This window comes from Mobula hypostoma, chromosome 21 (assembly GCF_963921235.1).
Source record: "Mobula hypostoma chromosome 21, sMobHyp1.1, whole genome shotgun sequence".
Taxonomy (NCBI): domain Eukaryota; kingdom Metazoa; phylum Chordata; class Chondrichthyes; order Myliobatiformes; family Myliobatidae; genus Mobula; species Mobula hypostoma.
In genome coordinates, this window is record NC_086117.1 from 25,842,820 (window position 1) to 25,865,753 (window position 22,934).

General features: G+C 42.6%; 1 protein-coding gene across 1 annotated transcript; it reads right to left on the reverse strand.

Annotated features, from left to right (window-relative positions):
- Positions 1-19,669: 19,669 nt before the first annotated feature.
- Positions 19,670-22,313, reverse strand: ier5l (immediate early response 5-like). The gene has a single exon (XM_063073136.1). The coding sequence runs from the start codon at positions 22,103-22,105 to the stop codon at positions 21,251-21,253; it is 855 nt and encodes a 284-aa protein (XP_062929206.1). The 5' UTR covers positions 22,106-22,313; the 3' UTR covers positions 19,670-21,250.
- Between the last annotated feature and the right edge of the window lie 621 nt (positions 22,314-22,934).

The following is a 22,934-nucleotide window of genomic DNA, read 5'->3' on the forward strand; positions in this document are numbered from 1 at the left end:
CCTAATCCTGCTCTTGTAATCATCTCCAGACTCTTTAATATTCCACCCCATGGAGCATACCCCACATCCTTCAGCATCCTACAGTGTAATTTCCAACTCTCAACCACTCCCCACACCTCCTCATGCCCTATTCTCTCATTTACTTCCCATATCTTAGAAGTATTGTAGAATGGATTCAAGCAGGTTCAGACTTCTGCATCTACATTCCACAAATTCACCACTTCTGGTGGTGACACTTCTTGCTCATGTTTTATCCAATATGTTATAGCGTCAGTAATGATGACATGAAAATAAGGGGTTTTGTAAAAAGTCCCGATGCCTTAACGCCCTTTTAGAGGAAATCTGCAGTTGTTAGGCACAACTGCTGACATAAACCAACGTGGTTGATATTTAATTGCCCTCTGAAGTTCTTGTGCAATTTCAATACTAAACTAAGATCACAGCGGATTCAGCCACGCAGCATCAACACTGGCACAACTGCAGACCAAGCTTTAGTCAATCCTGCAAAGCACTTCTCACTATTATCTAGAACATGTCAAAATCAGAATAGATTTGCACAGTCTGACAAACTTAGTCACAATCACAGAATCATACTTTTCAAACAATAAACCAGATACCTCCATCACCATTCCAGTGGATGTCCCCTCTACCCCAATGGCAGGAAAAATCCTCCAAAACAGGAGGAAGCTCCAGGCTCTATTGGATCAGATTTAATATAGACAAGGATTGCAGCCACCGGAAGTGGCAAGATAATTTGTCCCTTTGAGGCATGGAAAGAACAGTAGGATGAAGGAAGCAAGAGAAGTGGAACATTTAGTTCAGAGGGAGGAGGAAGCATGCTTAAGGATTAGAAAGAAAGGATGAGACAGTGCTCTTGATATTTATAAGGTAGCCAGGGTAAGGGCTTAAATAGCGAGTTAGGAGAGCGAGAAGGGACATGAGAAGACCTTGAAGAACAGGAAGATGACTAGTGTGAGAGGAGGAGTGATCAGGGATAAAAGAGGAATCATGTGCCTTGAAGCAGAGGAGGTAGGGGAAGTCCTTAATGAATACTTTGTTTCAGGGACCTTGACGAATGTGAAGTCAGTGCAGAACAAGCTAATATGCTTGAATATTTTGAGGTTAAGAAAGAGGATGTACTGGAATTTTTGAAACACATTCGGATGTGATTAGCTCCCAGGACCAGACAGTATACCCATAATTAGATTGTTGCACTTTTGGCAATCTTTACATCACAGGAGTTGTACCAGAAGATTGGAGGGTGGCAAATGCTATTCCTTCATTGAAAAGAAGTAATGGGATAATCCTGGGAATTACAGACCAGTGAGTCTTAATTCAGTAGTGGGCAAACCATTGGAGGGGTTTCTTAGAGGCAGAAATTATGCACATTTGGATAAGGATAATCTGATTGAGGATAATCATCATAGCTTTGAGGGGTTGTCACGGCATAAGAGCCTGATTGGCTTCAAAGAAATGTCAAAACAAATTGATGAAGGCAGTGGTGGAGGTGGTGTATATGGATTTTAGTAAGACGTTCAACAAGGTTCCCCATGCAAGGCTCATTCAGAAAGTCAGAGGCATAGGATCCAGGGAAACTTGGTTAGATGAGTACTGACTTGGTTTGCCCACAGAAGGTAGACAGTGCTAGGAGGTGGAGAGCCTGGAGGATAATCTGCCCAGAGATCCAGCACCAGTGGTGTTCCACAGGGATCTATGGTGATGTGACGGACAGTGCAGAAGGTTGTCATCAGTTACAACAGAACATTAACAGGATGCAGAGTTGGGTTGAGGTGACAGATGGAGTCTAATACAAAGAGTGAAGTTTTCCACTTTGGAGGGTCAACCTTGAAGGAAGAGTACAAGTTTAATGCATGATATTTTAGCAGTGTGGAGGAACAGAGGTATTTAAAGTCCCAATTCCATAGATCCCACCAAGTTAGTCATAGTCACACTTTATTGATCCCGGGGGAAATTGGTTTTCGTTACAGTTGCACCATAAATAAATAGTAATAAAACCATAAATAGTTAAATAGTAATATGTAAATTATGCCAGGAAATAAGTCCAGGACGAGCCTATTGGCTCAGGGTGTCTGACCCTCCAGGGGAGGAGTTGTAAAGTTTGATGGCCACAGGCAGGAATGACTTCCTATGACACTGTGTTGCATCTCGGTGGAATGAGTCTCTGGCTGAACGTACTCCTGTGCCCAGCCAGTACATTATGTAGTGGATGGGAGACATTGACCAAGATGGCATGCAACTTGGACAGCATCCTCTTTTCAGACACCACCGTGAGAGAGTCCAGTTCCATCCCCACAACATCACTGGCCTTACGAATGAGTTTGTTGATTCTGTTGGTGTCTGCTACCCTCAGCCTGCTGCCCCAGCACACAACAGCAAACATGATGGCACTGGCCACCACAGACTCAAAGCACATCCTCAGCATCGTCCGGCAGATGTTAAAGTTCCTGTGCAAGTTGATGGGGTGGTTAAGAAAATGTACAGTTTGCTGGTCTTCATTAGTTGAGGGACTGAGTTCAAGAGTCACAAAGTAATGTTGCAGCTCCATAAATCTCAGCTTTGACCATACCTGGAGTGTTGTGTTCTGTTCTGGTCACCTCATTCTAGAAAGCTTTAGAGATGGTGCACAGGGGGTTTTCTAGGACGGCACCTGGATTAGTGCATGGTTTTTTTTTACTACAAGGAAGGATTGAGCAAGCTAGGACTTTTCTCCTTGGAGAGAAGGAGGACGAGAGGTGACAAGAGGCACAGGATGGACAGCCAGCACCTCTCCCAGGGCAGCAATGCCTAGTGCAAGATGGCATAATTTTACGAGAATTGGAGAAAAGGATGGGGGAGATGTCGGAGATAGTTTATTTTTCTAGACAGAGTGGTGGGTGCATAGAACACACTGCTGGGGGTGGTGATGGTGATAGAGGGAGATATGTTAGGGACATTTTAGAGTCTTAGCTAGACACATGGATGTAAGAAAAATCAAAGTTCAAAGTAAATCATTAAAGTCCTCTATGTACACATCACTATATACTACCCGAGAATCATTTTCTTGTGGGAATTCACAGTAAATATAAAGGAACAATAGAATCGATGAAAAACCACACACATGACAATGGAGGGCTATGTGGGAGGGAAGGGTTAGATTGATCTAGGAGTAGGTTAAAAGGGCCAAAGGGTCTGTATTGCTTTATGTTCTCTAGTGGGATACAAAAGGGAAGTATTTCTAGAAGTCCTCACGGTAATTCCAGACCCCACAGCATGGGCAAAGATTTCCACCACTCTCCCTCATATGATGAGCCGATATTCCTCCATGTTGAATGCAGTCCAAGTGGAGAAGCTTAATGTCTCAGTGAAACTCTGAGGACACTGCTTACTGAGACTTCAGCTACCAGACAGACCCGACAAGGAGGAAAAGAACATTGACTGCCATTCTCACTAGATCACACATCCCTCTACGACAGTATTGGTAAGAATCAGCAGTCAGCAGTGCAGAGTCCCTGTAGATACAACATCCTCTCTTAACACCAAGTCCCTCCACCTTACTGTCTGGCATCGCCATTACGATGAATGGGATATAGTAAAGGCAGAGCTAACAGCCCAAAACTAGGCACACAACAGGTCCTGTGAGCCATGTGTATTCCACCATAAATCTGTGACTTCATGAGCTAAATTATTCGCCATCCTACCATCACTGTCACAGTGGTTCAATCAGGAATGTAAAAGATTGTGTCAAGAGCAGAAATATTACATCAAAAATAAATTTCAAATCTGAAGAGGCAACAGAGAACTGTGTACGTATCTAATCACTTGGCCCTGCATGGTTTAGATGGAACTATCCAATCCCTCTACCAATTCATTAGATCAAAGCTGTGTACACCTCTCAAATCCAGCATTAAAAACCAAACAAATGGGAAAGACTTGGTGAACATTAACATCATCAACGAAGGCAGAGCCTATTGCATGGTACGAACAAGACTAGGACCTGTAAGCATCTGCCGCCAACTATGCTAAGTAATTAATCATTCTCAGTTACGTCCAAAATCTGCACTATCAGAAGGCAGAATTTTGAACAAAGGTATATATTTACAAGATAATATTGGTCATTAGAACTGAGGTAATTTTTTTTTCTGCAGAGGGTGGTAAATCTAGAATTATCTCTGCCCCAGAGAGTAATGGAGCCTATCTCATTAGCAGTATTTAGTGGAGGTGAATAAACTTTTGAAAGATCAGAGGATTCAGGTCTACAGAAATCTGACACAGCAGGAGATGTTTTTGTTTGTAATATCAAGGGCATTAAGCCTCACCTCAGTTCTTGAATTTACCTCCTTGGTCCATTTTTGACTTCATGGTGCAGTGGGGTCAGCAGATGAGTGATACCAACAAAACCCAAATTAAGCATTGGCAAGCACCTTCAGACATGAGAACATTGGACCTAGTACCATTTAATTTGATGTTCTGAAATGGCTGAGCACACTGACATCACAAAAGGTGTGGGCCCTGACAACATCACAGATTTGATCCTGAGCGCATTTGCCCGGAACAGACCTCGCCTCCAGTCAAAAAGGGTTCAAGTGCAGATAAACGCTGGTACTGGGTGCAAAGTTCTCATGTTTGAAGGTGCCTGCCAATGCTTAGTTTGGGTTTTGTTGGTATTGCTCAACTACTGACCCCACTGCAGCACAAAGCCAAAAATGGACCAAGGAGGAATGCTCAAGACTGAGGGAAGGCTTGAATATCTGGTATTATAAACAACAAAAAAATAGTAGCTGGACTAGGCCACCTGACTCCTCAAACTTTTCCTACCATTCAATATGATAATGGCTGGTCTACTCCAGGTTTCATCTCCTGCCCGGTCAGATTTCCATAGACCTCAATCCTCTGATCTTTCAAAAAAAATTACTCACTTCCACTAAATACTTCTAATGAGGTAGCCTCCATTACTCTCTGGGGCAGAGATAATTCTAGATTTACCACCTTCTGCAAGGAAGTTTTATTTACCTCAGTTTTAACGACCAACGGAATCTTTAAATATTACCCTTGTTCAAAATTTTCAAAAATGCACCCTTTCTGCCTTACAACCTTATATGCACTTCATTTTCTAAACGCCATAAAATATAGGCCCAGCCTGTCCAGCCTCTTATGCCAGGAATTAGCTGATGGATCCCTTTTGGAATCCCACTTTGCTTAGATAAAGGGACAACACTATGGAGTACTCAAGGTGTGGACTCACTAACACCATTACTACTGTAACAAAATCTTATGTCTATACTCCAACCCTTTTGTCCCAAGGTGCAGTTTGCCATTTGTCCTCCCAACTACATGCTGAACATAGTTTCACTACTTTGGTGATTAACGTACAGAACCCTGTAGATTTCTTCTTACTTCAATCATGTAGTCTTCTATTTAGATAATAATCTGCTTTTTGATTCATCTTACCAAAGTACTACACTCAACCACATTGAACTCCATTTGCCAAGTATTCATCCACTCACTCAGTCTTGTTGGTGGCACCTCGGGAAGGCAGCACCCATTGTGAAGGGCCCTCACCACTCGGGACATGCCCTCTTCTCATATTACTTCCATCAGGGAAGAGCTACAGGAGCCTGAGGATACACACTCAACGTTTCAGGAACAGCCTCTGCCATCACATTGCTGAACTACCTCAGCGTTCCTCTTTTGCAATTTATAGCAATTTGTTATACCTGTGTTATACTACCGACACAAAACAGATTTCACAAGGTACTCCAGTGATAATAAACCAGAGTCTGATTGCTCATCACAGCTTGCACTTCAAACTATTTTTATGCTGGTGGCAAACTTAGATACCTTACATTCTGCTGCATGCTCCAAGTCATTAATACAAATAGTAAATAAATGAGGATAACAACTGATTCCCTAGTTATTTCATTAGTCCCATCCTTCCAACCTGAATGAAAGACCCAGTTATTCAAACTTTGTTTTCCGTGATAACTAGTTTTCAATACCTGCTAACACACTTCTTTCAATACTATGAGCTTTCAGCTTGTGCATCAGACTTTCATGTGACACCTTGTCAAATACGCATCTGCAGGTTCGCTTCGAAAGGATGTGAGCAAATTTGTCAAACATGATTTGTCTTTTATGAATCCATGCGGCGGACTATACGGCCAATAACTATTTTTGTTGCTTTTGATTTCCAAATACTCAGCTATTTGCTTTTTGATCATTGACCTTAGCATGTTGCCACTAATAACTATTAAACTAACTGACCTACAGTTTCGACCCTCTTGAACAGCAGGCTCACAGCTGCCATTCTTCTATACACTGATCCTATACCAGAATTCAGAGATTTTTGAAGAACTAATGGGTCCATTCTCTCTGTAGACAATCCATTTAAAACCCTTGTGGCTTGCTCTGTGGCCCTCATGATTGGGTTTTTTTTAAAACAAGTTTGTTCGTGTTATTTGAAACCTAATTATCTGTTATCAGCGGGATACTTGCAAAATGTCCTCCATGTTGACAATATACGGGCCATTGTATTGTTTCCTGACATTAATTCCCAGTGTCATTCTCTAGTAGTCTCATACTAACCTTAACTACCTTCTTTCATTATACGGATTCATGGAATTCTATTGTTCATTTTGATATTACGTGCAAGTTTTCTCTGAAACTCATTTTCTTCATTCCAATAAGCTGTACTCTTGCACTGATTCCTGAAAAGTTCCTAATCATTTGGTCTACCACCAGAGTTTGTTACTTTATATGCTCTACATTTTGATTTCACGTGATCTTATGAACTCCTTTGTTAGCTCACAGATGGTTTCTCTTTCTCATCAAACCCCTTTTTCCAGTCGAGATAAATTTTGGCTATTGTCAAGGCAGCATTTAATTGCATATGGCACCAAGAAGCCCTAGTAAAACTGTAGAAATGAGGGTGGAAACTCGACACCAGCTAGTGTCATACCACATGCTAAAGAAACTGTTGCTGTCACTTGTCATTCACCTCAACCCTAGAACATCACTACAGGAACTCCAAAAGCCAACCTCAAATGCGTCATCTGAGGATAAAAAGGGAATGCTCAGCGAGCATTCTGCAATATCCTACTCCGTTTGCAGATCAGAAACATCACATGAAGCATGAGCTAGACGGCTGTTAAAGGCTGGTAAGTGATAAATGTCATTCACCACACGTGCTGGATAATGGTCATCTCGAACTACCCCACACAACCTTTCCAACCAGCATAACCACAACCAAATCATACATCATCTTGTAAAGAGTGGTGTCAGGAATAACCAGAAAATTTAATGAATGGGCCATATAAATATTGTGGCTAGAAAAGCAGGTCAGAGGTCAAGAGCTCTGAGACGATTCATCTACTGACCTTCCAAAGCCTTTCCATTAGGTCTTTAGTCAGCACTATCAAGGAATACTCTCCTCTTCAGATACAGATTTAGTTATCACATGTACATTGAAACATAGTTCTTTGTATTAACAACCGACATACACAAGGATATGCTGGAGGTAGCCCACAAGTGTTGCCACACATTCTTTACATCCCATGCCCACAGTGCCTACTTGCCTGAAAAACACAGCCAACAAAAATCAGCGATGAACCAGCTTGCTTGATAGCTTGCTCATATAGTGCTTTAAACATTCTCGCACCTCCTCGACACTGCTACATAGTGGTTGCAACATACACTGCCAGAAACAGAAATAAGTACTTTACAGACTTGGGGTCTGATCCACACATAAACACAAAATACTCTGCAGATGCACTGACCCCAGCAACACTCACAACATGCTGGAGGAGCTCAGCAGGTCAGGCAGCATCCGTGGAAATAATCAGTCAATGTTTCGGGTCCCGACGAAGGGTTCTGGCCCGAAATGTTGGCTGATCGTTTCCACGGATGCTGCCCGACCTGCTGAGTTCCTCCAGCGTGTTGTGGGTGTTGCTTTGATCCACACACAAAGATGAAATGCCATCAAATCACGGGAACAATATCACCTTTAAATTCCCCTCCAAATCGTACCCTATCCTGGTGTGAAAATACATTACTGATCAGCTCCATCATGGGTACCAGCCTCTGAGTACCAGACATCCTCCAGGAGCGGCGCCTTAGGAAGGCAGCATCCACCATTAAGGATCCCCACCACCCAGGACAGACCCTCTTCACCTTGTTACCATCGGGAAGGAGGTACAGAAGCCTGAAGGCACACACTCAGCGATTCAGGAACAGCTTCTTCCCCTCTGCCATCTGATTCCTAAATCAACATTGAATCCATGAACACTACCTCACCACTTATTTATTTCTGCATTACCTATTTTAGCTTAACTATGTAATAGACATACACACACACACATAATGTAATTCAAGTTATTTTTCCTCTATATTTATCATGCATTTCATTGAACTGCTGCCGTTAAGTTAGCAAATTTCACGACACATGCCAGTGATATTAATTTTGATGGTATTGGAACTGGTCAGAAGAGGTTTACAAGAATAATGCCAGGAATGAAAGGGTTAATTTACGTGGAGCATTTGATGGTGCTTGGCCGATACCTGCTGGTGCTTAGAAGAGGGGTGGGGGGAGCTCATTAAAATAGTATTGTCAGATATCTCCAATCCAGTGCCTTGAAAAAGTATTCAGTCCCCAGCCCTTTGTTCATGTAAATGAGTATCACAACCAGGCATTTTGATCAATTTAACTGAAGTTTTATCTGTGAATCATAGAAAACCTACAGCACAATACAGGCCCTTTGGCCCACAAAGGTGTGCCGAACATGTCCTTACCTGAGAAATTACCTAGGGTTACCCACAGCCCTCTATTTTTCTGAGATCCATATACCCGTCCAGGAGTCTCTTAAAAGACCCTATCGTATCCGCTTCCACCACCATCGCTGGCAGCCCATTCCATGCACTCACCACTCTCTGCGTAAAAAACATCCCTGATATCTCCTCTCTACCTACTTCCAAGCACCTTAAAACTGTGCCCTCGCATATGCTTATTTTTCCCCACCGTACAATCCAAAAATCAGGGAAATTGTAAAGTATGAAAATCTAAAAAAATCAAAAACTAATGTCAGCAGTTCAAAAGTATTCGTCCCCCTTTGTTCAGTACTTGGTTGCGCCACCTCTCGGAGTTATTACTGTCAGTAGCTTTTTGGATAAGTCTTACTAGTGTTGCACAAAATGGAGTAAGATTTGCCCATTCCTCCTTGCAAACTTGCTCAAGCTGTGCCAGGTTAGTTGGGGAGCAGCAGGGGACTGCAATCTTGAGGTCCTGCCAGAGTTGTTCAATCAGGTTAAGGTCAGAACTCTGACTGGGTCTCTAAAGGACATCAATTTTCTTCATTTGAAACTACTCCATGTTTGCTCTGGCAGTGTGCTTTGCCTTATTGTCCTCCCCAGTTTAAGCTTTCTGGCAGAGTCCTGCAGGTTTTTATCCAGGATCTCTGTATTTAGCAGCATTCATCTTCCCATCAATCCGGACCAGATTTCCAGTCCCTGCTGCTGAAAAGCATCCCCATTGCGTGATGCTACCTCCACCGTACTTTACAGTAGAGATGGTGTGACCTGGCTGATGCGTAGTATTAGATTTACACCACATGTACCACTTAGTGTTGAGGCCAAAAAGTTCCACTTTAGTCTCATTTGACCACAGTATCTTCTAAGTGACACTTTGCAAAGTCTTTACAGGCAAGGATTTTTCTTAAAGCAGTACAGTACTATGCAAAAGTCTTAGAGAGAGAGAGATATATATAACTTGAGTGCCCAAGACTTTTGCACACTGTAGTAATTTTATATATTGCATTGTACTGCTACTAAAGACAAATTTCATGACATGCGTGTGATAATAAGTCCATTTCTGATACGAGTCACTTTTGTGGACAGCATGGGAAGGGGACAGGGAGATCGGAGTAATGGTTGGGAAAAGGAGAAGGGAGAGGGGAGGGAGTGGAGAGCACCAGAGAGACATTCTGTAAGGATCAATAAACCAATTATTTACTTGCCTGGTGTCTCAGGGACCAGTGGCTGCACCCACGCAAATCCCCACGCTGGCAGTCTTTCTCTGCCTCTTGCCCCACACGCCACTCGTTTCCCAGCATCCTTTGCTCCCACCAGATATACAAACTCTGTTCTGCTCCACGTTGACAAATACAATATTGTACAAGAGTCTTAGGCATACACATGCCTGACATTTTTGCACAGTACTGTACATGTGGTGTAAATCTAATACTACACATCAGCCAGGTAATACCATCTCTACTGTAAAGTACGGTGGAGGTAGCATTACGCTATCGGGATGCTTTTCAGTAGCAGGGACTGGAAATCTGGTCAGGATTGATGGGAAGATGAATGCTGGTAAATACAGCAAGATCCTGGATTAAAAGCCTACTAGCCTCTGCCAAAAAGCTTAAACTGGGAAGGAAGTTCATCTTCCAGCAGGACAACAATCCAAAGCACACTGTCAGAGTGGCTTCAAATGAAGAAAATTAATGTCCTTGAGCGGCCCAGTCAGAGTCCTGACCTTAACCCAAGCAATCAACTCTGGCAAGACCTCAGGATTGCTGATCACTGCTGCTCCCCAACACAGCCTGAGCAATTTTGAAAGGACGACAGGCAAATCTTGCTCCATCATATTATGCAAAGCTAATAGAGACGTATCCAAAAAGTCTACTGGCTGTAATAGCTGTGAGAGGTGGTTCAACTGCTGAGCAAAGGCCGGGGGGGGGGGGGGGAGAGAGAGGAGGAATACTTTTGAACCGCTGAAATTTCAGTTTGAAGTTTTAGTCTTTTTTTGTGCTTTACAATTTTGTTTTTTGGGGCTTTACTATGAAAAAAATGAGCATGTGATTCAAAAGTAAAATTCTCAGTTAAACTGATCAAAATCTTTAGTTGTAATGCACATTGATGTGGAGAAAGGGTTGGGGGCTGAATACTTTTAAGGCAATGCATTATAGTTCAAATAATTCAGCTTCACATAGTCTAATGCTACTGTCCAGATTACATCAATTTTTTTTAATGATATAGTTCCCTTAAAAATGTATGGCCTCTGCTTCCATGGGCTTGTACAGTAATGTTCCACATTCCAATATGTAAAATTTTACAGCATTGAGAAAGCCCAGTTGGTATTTATGCTCCACATGAGCCACTTTCCACTTCCAGCTCTTCTCCTTATCTTGGCACATCCTTCCTTTCATCTTCCCACATCTCTCAGGCAACCCCTTGAGATTACTGCCTCTGCCTGTGCTAGCACGGCCGCTAACGCTATTACAGTATCAGCAGTCTAGGTTCACTTCCCATTGCTGTGCGGAGTTTGTGTACATTCTCCCTGTGACTGTGTAGATTTCCTCTTGGTGCTCCAGTTTCCTCCCACATTCCCATGACCTACGGTCGATTAGAAACATTAGTGTAAACTGTCAGCAAGGAATCGTTGAGCTGAAAAGGCATGTTACCATGCTGTGTATCTGAATAAAATATGGACATAATTCTCCAATTTTGCCATTTTAAGGGCTTTACCTACTTCTGTTCTATTTACAAATCTTATGTCAGGCACGTTTCCTTCACTGCTTTTCTAAAACAGGTTGCTCCACATTCGCCCCGGTGAACATCGGCCCACAATAGATATGGGGTACGCAGATTTTCACAGACCTTTCTCCCCCCTATCAAATGAAGTGTGGATGCCACTAGCAATACCAGCATTTATTACCCATCCCCAATTGCCCCTGACCCAAGGAGGATGTTAGGATTCCAACCGTGTTGGGGTTCAGGTCACAGACAGATGCCAGGGTTCCTGCCTCAAAAGGACAGCATTGAACCAGCTGAGTTCTTACAAGTAGTTTTATGCTTACTGAAAAGTAGTCTTTAGTGTTCCAGATGCATTTGACCATTTTGAACTTAAATTCCTCAGCTGCTACAGAAGGATTTAAACTCAAATGATTCTTACCTTTAGATGCTCGTCCAGTAATTTAACCACTATGTGCAACATACACACCAATCATCTGTCAAGAGTAAATTCTGCTCTTGATTCTTAAATCTAGCTTCGTCTATTTTGTTCTTAAGCGCAACTCAACATTGACTCTTGGGATGCCTCACCGCATATTTGCAATTCAAGAAACATCCCTCTTTGCTACCCCCTTCATCCATTGCTTTACAACATTGTTAATTTCACTAATATTCCATCGCGCTCAGCATTGGTTAGATACTTGGAAGGGAAAAGTAAACCAGAGGACACTGAACTGTGACTGAAGCACAAATTACTCCACAGAGATAGTATCAACACCAGTGTAATAGGCTGAAGGGCCCCAGCCTGTACTACAGCTTTGATGATTTTACATGTCAGAAAGTCCCATTAGTTTGTGAAATTCAGAACAAAGTCAAAACAAACCTTTAACAGTCTAGCTTTAGTAAACTTTGCCTTAGTGACTCGCTCCTTAATAGTTTCAAACTTGAACTCATCATCCTTGTTCTGGCTCCTTTAAATCAATTTAATTTGATTTACTTTGAATTAAATCAATTTATTAAAGTACATACATGTCTCCATATACAATTGAGATTCATTTTCTTGCAGGCATATTCAATAAATCCATAGAATAATAAGCAGAGAATCAATGGAAGACTGCACCAACTTGGCATTCAACCAGTGCACAAAAAAAACAAACTGTGCAAATATAAAAAGAAATAATAAGTATTGAGAACGAGATGAAAGTGAGTCCATTGGTGTGGGAACAAGTGTAGTGAGTGAAGTTAACTTTGGTTCACAGGCCTGATGGTTGTGGGGGTAGCAACCTTTCCTGAATCTGGTGGTGAGAGTCTTGAGGCTCCTGTACCTTCTTCCCGATGGCAGCTGGAAGAGAGTATGACTGAGTGGTCGAGTTCCCCGATGATGGATGCCATTTTCCTCCAACAGCATTTCATGTAGATGTGCTCAGGAGAGGGGAGGGCTTTCCGTGTGATGGGCTGGGCTGTATCCACTACTTTTGGTAAGATTTTCCATTTCAGGGAATTGGCATTTCCACATCAGGCTTTGAGCAACCGGTCAATATACTCTTCACTACCCATCTATAGAAGTTAGTCAAGGTTTTAGATAGCATGCCAATCATCACAAACTCCTAAGGAAGAGAAGGCACTGTTGTGCTTTCTCCACAATTGCACTCAGTGCTGGGCCCAGGACAGGTCCTCTGAGATAATAATACAAAGGGATTTAAAGTTGCTGATAGTCTCCATCTCTAATGAGGACTGGCTCATGGACCTCTGGTTTCCTCCTCCTGAAGTCAATAATCAGCTCCTCGGTCTTGCTGACATTTGAGTGAGAGGCCATTGTGGCACCACTCAGCCAGATTTTCAGTCTCCCTCCTACATGCTGATTCATCACCACCTTTGATATGGTCTGCTACAGTGGTGTCATCAGCAAACTTGAATGCAGCATCGGAGCTGTGCTGAGCCACACACAGTCATAAGTGTAAAGCGAATAGAGCAGGGGGCTAAGCACACAGCCTTGTGGCTCCCGTGCTGACGGAGATCCTGGAGGAGATGCCAATCCGAATTGACTGGGGTCTGCAAGTGACGAAACAGAGGATCCATCTGCACAAGATATGGAGGATATGGTCTAGCTTATTGATTAGTTTTGAGGGGATACTAGTATTGAATGCCGAGCTGTAGTCAATAAAGAGCATCCTGATATATGCATCTTTGCAGTGCAGATGTTCCAGGGTTGAGTGAAGAGCTAATGAGGTGGCATCTACTGAGGACCAGTTGCTCCGGTAGGCAAACTGGAGCAGATCCAAGTCACTTCTCAGGCAGGAATTTAGGTTTCATCACCAAAACATCTCATCTCTGTAGCTGCAAGTGCTACTGGACAATAGCCAGTGGGGCAGCTTACTACATTCTTGGGCACTGGTATAATTGAAGCCCGCTTGAAGGTGGGCACCTCAGACTGCCAGAGTGAGGTTAAAGATCTCAGTGAACTCTCCAGCCAGTTGACCAGCAGAGGTCTACAGTCCTTGGCCAGGCACCCGTTTGGGGCCGGATGCTTCTCATGGAAGCACCCTCCAGAAGGCTGCTCGCACATCGACCTCAGAGACTCAAATCAAAGGAGCATCAGGAGTTGTACGAGCTTGTGACGTTGGAGCAAGTGAGCATCCACTCTTACTGATTTTCAAACCTACCTCACATCATTCCTCATCGCTAACCTTGTACTATAACCTTCAGCTCCATGTTTGCCTTAATTTCTGTGCTATCTATTATTTTTTTTTCAGCAACTGCCTCTTCAGCTGATGATGCACTGGTTTCTGGGATCATCTCTCTAAATTCTATCCATCCCCATTCTCTACCCCTTCCAAAACCTACAAGATCACCTTTTGAACACCAGGTCTAATATCTCCTTTTGAGACCCAGCCAATTTGTATTTACTTGCATGCCATGAAACTACCAATGCCAATGTAATTGTTACAGTAAGTACAAAGGGGAGTTAAAGAGATAGGCCCAATTTGTTAGCACCATTTTCCACAGCTTTTAATGTGTGGTGAACAGACCTGGGCTTTACCCCTCAGTGACTTACTCCATGCATTAAGTTACACTTGGACCTTGTCAGAACAGTGTACAGTATAAACAAGCCCTTTGGCCCATCACATCTATGTTGATATTTTCCCCATCTATACAGATCTAATTTAGCCACATAGGATCTGCATTTTTCCTTACTCAGCCTATTCAATTAGGCATCTGAATGTCTCTTAAATGCTGAGATTTAACCAATTCTACCTCATCTGTCAGCAAGTTCCAGACATTAACCAAGAAAATCTTTCACCTCAAACTCCTTCCCTCTCCTTAAACTACACCCCCTTTTGATATTGCCACCATTGGAAAATGGTTCTATCTACACCTTAATCAGGTCACTCAGCCTCCTTTGCTTGAGGAGCAATGAGTCTAGCCTTCCCAAACTCTCCCAATCAAAATCCTCCAACCTAGGCAACTTCCTAGGAAATCTCCTCTGCACTCTCTCCAGTGAAATCATGTTCTCAAATCCACTGATCAATTTGAATCACTGGCTTCCCAACCACTTATCCCAGCTTAGCTCATTGGGAAAGCAATTTCACAATGCCCACACATTGATGTGTTAACAATTGCTATGCTGTGTTAATTACACCAAGATTTTTCTCCAATCACTGAAAATGTTCAACAAACAAAACATTGAATGATGAAAATAGAGCAGCAACCCACAGGGGACAAGTACAGTGAAATGGGTAGGCACTTGCTGGATGAACTATCATGCAGAGAAGTGTGGTGTGGGCCCATGCTGGTGCTACTGTTCCAAAAGGTCTTAAATACCAACAGCTCAAAGTAGACACCAGTTTGCATTTGTAAAGTGTTATAAACACTCAGCAGGCCTGACAGTATCTACAAGGCGGCTCTACAAAGTTTCGCTTTATTTCAAATTTCCAGCACCTGCAGATTTAAAAAACTTACTGCTGTTATACACTAAGTGGCCACTTTATTAGCTACCTCCTGTACCTATTATTGCTCAGAGTGCATGCCCCTGGTCTTCTGCTGTAGCCCATCCACTTCTTGGTTCAATGTGCAGTGTGTTTAGAGATGATCTTCTGCACATCACTTGTGACACATGGTTATTCGAGTTTGTTGCTTCTGTCAGCTTGAACCAGTCTCCTCTGACCTCATTAACAAGGCATTTTCATCCACAGAACAGCCACTCACTGGATTTCGTTTCTTTTGCAGTTTTCTGTAAACTCCAGGAACTGCTGTGAAAATCCCAGATCAGCAGTTTGAGATAGGGTTAGGTTTAGACTAAACCATCCAATCTAGCACCTACAATCTATGATCAAAGTCACTAAGATCACATTTCTTACCCAGTCTGATGTTTAGTCTGAACAAATGAACCTCTTGACCATGCCTGCATGCTGCCACTATTGGATGATTAGATATTTGCATTAAGTGTATCTAATAAAATGACAACTGAGTACTTCAGCTTTAACAAAAATTTAAAGGAGTTTCATGGGGGGAGTTAACAAAGAGCAGATGAGACATTAAAATTTTCCAAAAATTTAAGTATGGTCACTGATAGTCAACTAGCATTCAGGACTAATGCTGGAGTAAGTGAAATCAGGGTTTCAATTCAGGAGAAAACACACCAAGAATATTATATGACTTTGATGTTTCTTTCCACACCCCCCCCCCCCCCAAAGAAAGGTTTCACTTGCCATAGAAGGTTCAGCAAATTGCTTCCAGGGATGACATTTGTTTTCTCAGGACTTGATGAAAACAAAATTCTTGAAGATCTTGATAGAAAGCATCCCTACATCTTGCCCAAGTTGAGTTGAGTGGATTTTTAAAGCTCGAGAAACTTATCTCATGAAGACCCCTTGATGTGGCTAATATTACGAAGGCTACAGATGCAGTACTGTTGATAGATTTCTCATTATTAAGGGAGCTGAAGATGAAACTGCACCAAGATAAGATACTCATGAATTAACTGACAGAGCAGGGTCAGAGGTCTGCAGGTCTCATCTTATTTCTTATGTTCCTATGAACGTACATGATGCTAGTAAATGAGATCTTATGGGGCTAGAGGACAATACAGAGGCTGTAAAGGTATCTGGACAGAAAAATAAATGAAATTAGTACAATAGAGACCAGATGCAGGGTTCAACCAGAAACACTGACATTGTTTTTCCTGCCACACATGCTGCACGCGCCACCAGGGTCCTCCAGGACACTGTTGATAAATGGTGTTCCTACACCAGGAACCAAAGTAGAGCAGTCATTATGCGATTGGTAAACAAAAAAAAGGCAACAGTAGTTGTGACAGTGGAAGTTTGGCTGAGCTCATGACCAGCTGAAAAAGGCCAAAAATCAATCATGGCATTAGAAACTATCACAGAAAAAGAAAAAAAAATCAGGTATTTGAAAAATTGAATCAAATCAAATTGCTAAATACATTTCAGGTTTTGAATTGATCACAGGTGCTCAGAAGCCTAGTCAGAACTGCTTTATAAGCTACTGAGAAAGGCCGTTCATTTTGACTGAATTTCAGCGAGACGAAGGTCAGTTCCATTCTCCACCCCAGTCAGTACCGAAGTTGGTGGCTAGAATCTTAAAATAATCAGAGCATGATTGGTCCAATTATTGGCCTTCCTCAGAACAGCAGCTCCACAATATATTTAAATTCAGATACATTTGAAATATTGAAAACAGAATATTTCACCAGTTTTAGACCCTGTTCCTTGCTGTTATATCAGCTATTAATGCTTATTATCACCTCCTTCAACCAAGTTTTTGCTGAAAAACATTAAACCTCAGAAGATAGCTTTATTAACACAAGCTGCACATCAGTTACTGTTCTGCTTACTAGTCCCGGGTTTGTATCAGTGAGTCCCAGCTAGTCCCCACCTCCCAAGCAGGCAATTACAATGCTCAGATCTACATCTGAAAGGCAAAACTCTGGTTAAGCCCCATCTACACCCAAAGCCAAACTGTCGCACCCCAAGGTGCAATTGCTTGCGTGGTTACGGATGAGATTGACTGGAATGGTGCAGGAGTTAAATGGGTTAAACTGCAAGAACATACTGCATTTGGAAAGTTAATGTCTTCTTTAATCAGTCTTTTAAAATGATCAAAAGCCAATATTGAAGAGAAACCATTTCCTCTGATGGGAAAAATGAAGGGCATAAATTAAGTTAGCTCATTCAAGAGCAGCATTATTCAGCACAGAATACAGTCAAAGTACACAACTGCTGAAAAGTGACAATAATTTGAAGTCAGTAGACTTCAGTGTAGATGCCACTAAACCACAACAAATGCAAGATCTAACTCAACTTATTCCCATTGGAACAATTGAATTCCATCTGTTCAATACATTCATAATATACCCTACCCCACAAAAATACACGATGAGCCCCTCCACCTACCCTTCCTCTACAGAAAACATTCATCCATGTCTAGATATCAGCACATTGGACGCAAGACATTTGCACCATCCACAAAACAAGTTACATCCAAGTTCATTCTTTGCTTTCCAAAGCAAGTCTTCTTGAAAGGATAACAGTTAAATATAGGAACTAGAAGCAGACAGTCACCAGAACTTGTTCTAATATTCTGTTAGGACAACTGTCCCCAGCCTCCAGTTTTGAGGAAAGCTTTGTCATTCTTGCAAACAAGTACCTTCCACTTTACCCCCAGAATGGCACAACTAAAGATTTTGATCTTGTTCCAAATTCCACAAAGAACAGCACCTAACCCCACCACCCTCGCATTTACCTCGACTCATTCTGAATATTCACACTAAAACCTTAAGCAAGTTTCAGAAGGCAACTGGTCAAGCTTAGAAACATTTCACAATATCATCTAACAGCACACAACCTAACAGGAGCATGCATTTTCACCCAGGATAGGGACTGCTACAACTCGAAGTAAAGCCAACAAATAGAAAGTTAATTCTAATGCCAAGGGACAAGTTGGGGAGATTTATGAAGTAGGCTTACCCTATTCGGTTTAGAAATCCCTTAGTGTGGAGGTGGTGTTGATATTCAAAAAGAAACCATGTTTGTGGGTGGCTGCACCCAGTGTGGTACTGAGCCATAGGCTAGGGCCTATGTCACCAAACTAGGTAGAAAGTCATTAACACTCCAGACTAGATGCTGCCCATTTCCAGTATGTCCAGCATTTTCAGATTTGTGCAGTCACCAAGCCTACACCATTTTGCATCAGAGCCTAACCAGGTGTAATAACATTTAGAGCAATGCAAAAAGGGTGCATTTTCCGACATCAGTAATGTTGCATTTGGCCTAAGAGCAAGGGAGAAGAAACCGGTCTCAGCACCAGTCAGGTTAGCCTGAAAGTATAGCTGCATCCCATCAGCTGGCGACCCACCAGTGGTTGAATTGTGATCAGCTATAACAATGACATTTCCCATTCAAGTTTGTGACAGAATAACAGAGTTGAAAGAGTAAGAGACTTAAGTAGACATTTACCATGAGATGAGGAGCTCATCAACATTAGAAAACACCATGCATTAGGGTTGGATTGGGGGGGGAGGGGGAAGAGAGAGAGAGAGAGAGAGAAAGACCACAATGGACCAAATCATCCTTGCCAAAATTAAGTATTTGATAAAAAATTTCAAGAAATTTCCCTCAATTTTCCCATTTGGTAAGACAAACGAATCAACATTATTCTCCAGTATAAGGCCACAATCCTATTGCACGGGCAGCCAAAATGGTTAAAGGAGCAACTGCAAGGGAAAACAAGACAAACTACCCCACCTTCAGCACACACATGAAACAGGGCTCACTCAGTCCAATCAACCAGACCTCAACCCAGCTGCTCTTGAATTTGTACTAATCAAAATTTACCTCACTTTCAACCCAGCCAGGCAACCAGGCTTCAGGTTGCAAAAGAGATTCCAAATTTTCCTGATCCTACCAAGATTGTCATCCAAAATCTCACTTCCAAGTTCTCAGTCAGAACCTCCCCTAAATTTTCAGAACTTAAACATGTTCCCAACTTAACCCTTTAAGCCCCAATATCACAGCCAATCTAGGAATTCAAGTGAAAATGCACAGCATTTTGCAAACATCAATGGTAGGAAATTGACAGAAGTTTGAATGGAGTTCAGGATTTAAAATATTTCTGCACTAAAAGGACCAACCGTTCAAACAGGTGATGATATACTGTTTATTAAAAGCACAAAAATACAGATACAAACACAAGAGATGATCTGTTGACAGATGAAGCCTCAAATTAAAACTGGTCAGTTACACGCTATAAACGTTTTATTAAAAACCTTGATCCTCAACACCTTTTTACAACAAAAGGCTTCGCCAAACACATTTTGGCAAGAAAATCGGGTAACATTTCGTTTAGTTTACCGAGTCACAAAATGGAAACACTTACGGTTAACAGCCTCACCGTTTAACTGCACGGTCATGTTAAAGGTTTGGTGTGTTGAACATCTGCTCGACGACAAAACAAAACGTTGAAAAGCTTTTGGAACCAGTTAATCAAAGGGAAAAAACGGGTCTATTTACAGGACGTAAAATAAAAATTGCAACCCTGATCCGAACTAATGCTCGTTTGAAATCAAGACCGAAGTAGCATTTTAAATCCACGTTAATCACTTCTCGCTGTTTCAATGATTACTGCACCCGACTAAGAACGGGATGAAAGTTTAATTTGGAGTGGAAATGTATAGGAAACAATTCATTGTTAAATACTATTGTGATCAAAGTTAACTCGCCGTTCCGATGCCTCGCTCTTCCTTTACGATGTGAATGATATCCATTCTAAAACAAAAATTACTGCACTGTTTCGGTGCTCTGCGTTTAAAATTCATAGTAAATGCATAGGAAAATCTACATTAGCCTTCCACTTACGCACTTCAAGGATAGTTTGGACGAATTGTAATTCATGTCTGATAAATTGTTCGTGATCCATATTGCGCGCGTTAAACTTTTAACTGAAGGCAAATCTCATTCCAAATTAGAATTGACTGAACGTTTGCAATCGTTAAAAGACGCGGAATGGAAAAAAAATTAGTTACGTTGCTTAAAAAGTGCTCCCAATGCAGGAAAACCAGCGTTTAAAACAATAGCAAGTCAATGGGTCCCACCTCTCCAAAAAGGAGTAAAAGTTACTGCCATTTTGAAATGTTTTGTTGTCTAAACTGAGAAATTTAGAAAATTTATGAAACGTTTATTAGTCTTCAGACTTTAAAAAATAAATGATTTAGGAAAAGTTGCGCCACAAGATCAATTTAATTCCGCATTGTTGAGCATCGATGCATTTCTCCTTTAAAAGCGCAAGGCTGAATCACGTGACACTACCAGTTCCCCCCGCCCCCATTCAACCCAACGGCGGCTATCCCTGGCGTCAGGGAGTCTGACACCATTTAAAGGGACAGCGCTCCTCTTAAAGCAACACCAATTCAGCACAGGTTTGGGAAAAAAAGTGCACTCAAATTTGTAGCTTTTTCGTTTTACCCCACCAGAAATATGTCACTCTACCTCCCCAATCCTAAAGACTTAAGTAAAGTCAATCATTCAATTTCCGGGGGAGGGGTCGTTGCGCAGCTGACCTCCAAGTCTTAAATTGTAAACGACTGACTGTTTTAAGTTGCTATGACTCAATTTTGTTCCTCCAAAACAAAATAACACATTTTCCTCCCGTTGTAAATGAGGTCCAGATTTGTTCCTTGTTACAACAATAATAAACAGCACAAACACGCACACACTGAGAAAGCGAGTGGCTCTCAGAAAGCTACGATCGCTCTAGTCCATGCACCTAAACTGGCGAGCGCCTGTTTGCTACACAATTGTCCGTTCTGTTTGACTTCAGTCTGAAGCAATTGCTCCGAGTCCGCCCGGCTCACCAAGCCGGAGAAGCCCGAGCCGAAGATGGAGATGAGATTGGAGATGTTGGAAGGGTCCGTGCAGTCCAGGGTTTGGCCGGAGCCCGAGTAGTCTTCGAACCTGACCCGCTTAATCGGCGAAAAGTCCTCGGTTTCGTTCGGGTAAAAGCTATTGCCTGAGTCCGACTTGCGCTTCCTGCCGCCGGTTCCGCCGCCGCTGGCGCAACAACAGGCGCAATCCTGAAGGTAGCCGTTGTCTACCGTGGTGACCGTGTGAGTGTCCAGATCCAGCACCGTGGTCTTGGTACAGTGGGTCCCACCAACGCCACCACCTCCCGACGGCTCATAGTTCGTGCCGGGGTACGAAGCCGAACAAGAGAGTCTGTACAGAGGGTGCTCAGGCTCTGTGTCCTTACTGAGTTGAGTGTCCAGGTGGCCGGGCTGGTGGTCTAGCGGGCTGCACTCGCTCTCCTCTTGGCCGCCGTTTCCCTCTACCATCTCTTCTACCACTTCGAGCGGGTGACTGCCTTGGACCTCTCCCGAGATGTCTAGCATGTCGTGTACCTCCTCGTACTGGTGCATGCCGTAGATCTCGGCGTACTTCTCGCTCATGTAGACTTGCCTGGCGTTTCGGAGCACATAGGAGACCAGGAGGTTCTTGTGAAGCTTGATGCCTCCTCTCTGAGTTCTCGAATTGTGGATTTTGCGGAGAGAGATTGTGATCAAGCTTTGTGCATTGACGGCACAATCCATCATTACCGACCGCCGTTGGCTCCCACCTCAGTGAACAAGCCACTTTTTGTTAGTTGCCCCCTCACAAAAAGAGTCCAGTCCTGTACTTGGGCGGGAGGGGAGGGGAGCTGAGCTCTGCACGGAACCTTCGCCTTTTTCTGAGTGCCTGTGTGTGTTCCCTACCAACAATACGCCTCCTCTCTTCCTCCTCCTGCACTAACACTGCGAGCAATAAGAGGGTTTAGTGCAAGGCACAGCATTTATATGGCATGAATGAGTCATTTGCAATCTTCTCTGACCACTCAGACTGCAGAATCGGAGGCTGATCGACAGCATCACCCCGCCTCCCTACCCACAAGCAGCCAATGGGAGCGAGGCGGTTCCTCATTGCTGTTTAAATCCACTGTGCAAGCTTTAACTGACACAGGCAAGGCTGAGGGGGAAAAATCTCTTCAACAGCTTCGCTGCATGCGACTCAGAGACCGAGAGCCCAGCTTAACGAGAGAGCAGTTTCACTCCTAAATTGGTCTTGCAAACAGCATAACCAGTATTCCTGTGACTTCTCTTGTTTCTTCATAACATTTAGCAATGATTCCTTTCATGTTCAAATTAGAATACTTTTTTTGCATTTTTCCTATTTAATTAATATACACTTTTTTGTTTGTGTGTTAAATAATCAGAAATCATCTCATCTGAAAATTATTGAAGGAATCTAAATGTTCAGTTTCTGCTGACCAGATTCATCTTTCTCTGCTAATTGAGCAACAGTAAAATGTATTTATAATTCAGATTTATTTATTATGTTAGCCTACAGTGAAGTGTGTAGTTTGCGTACACAGCCTACACACCTAAG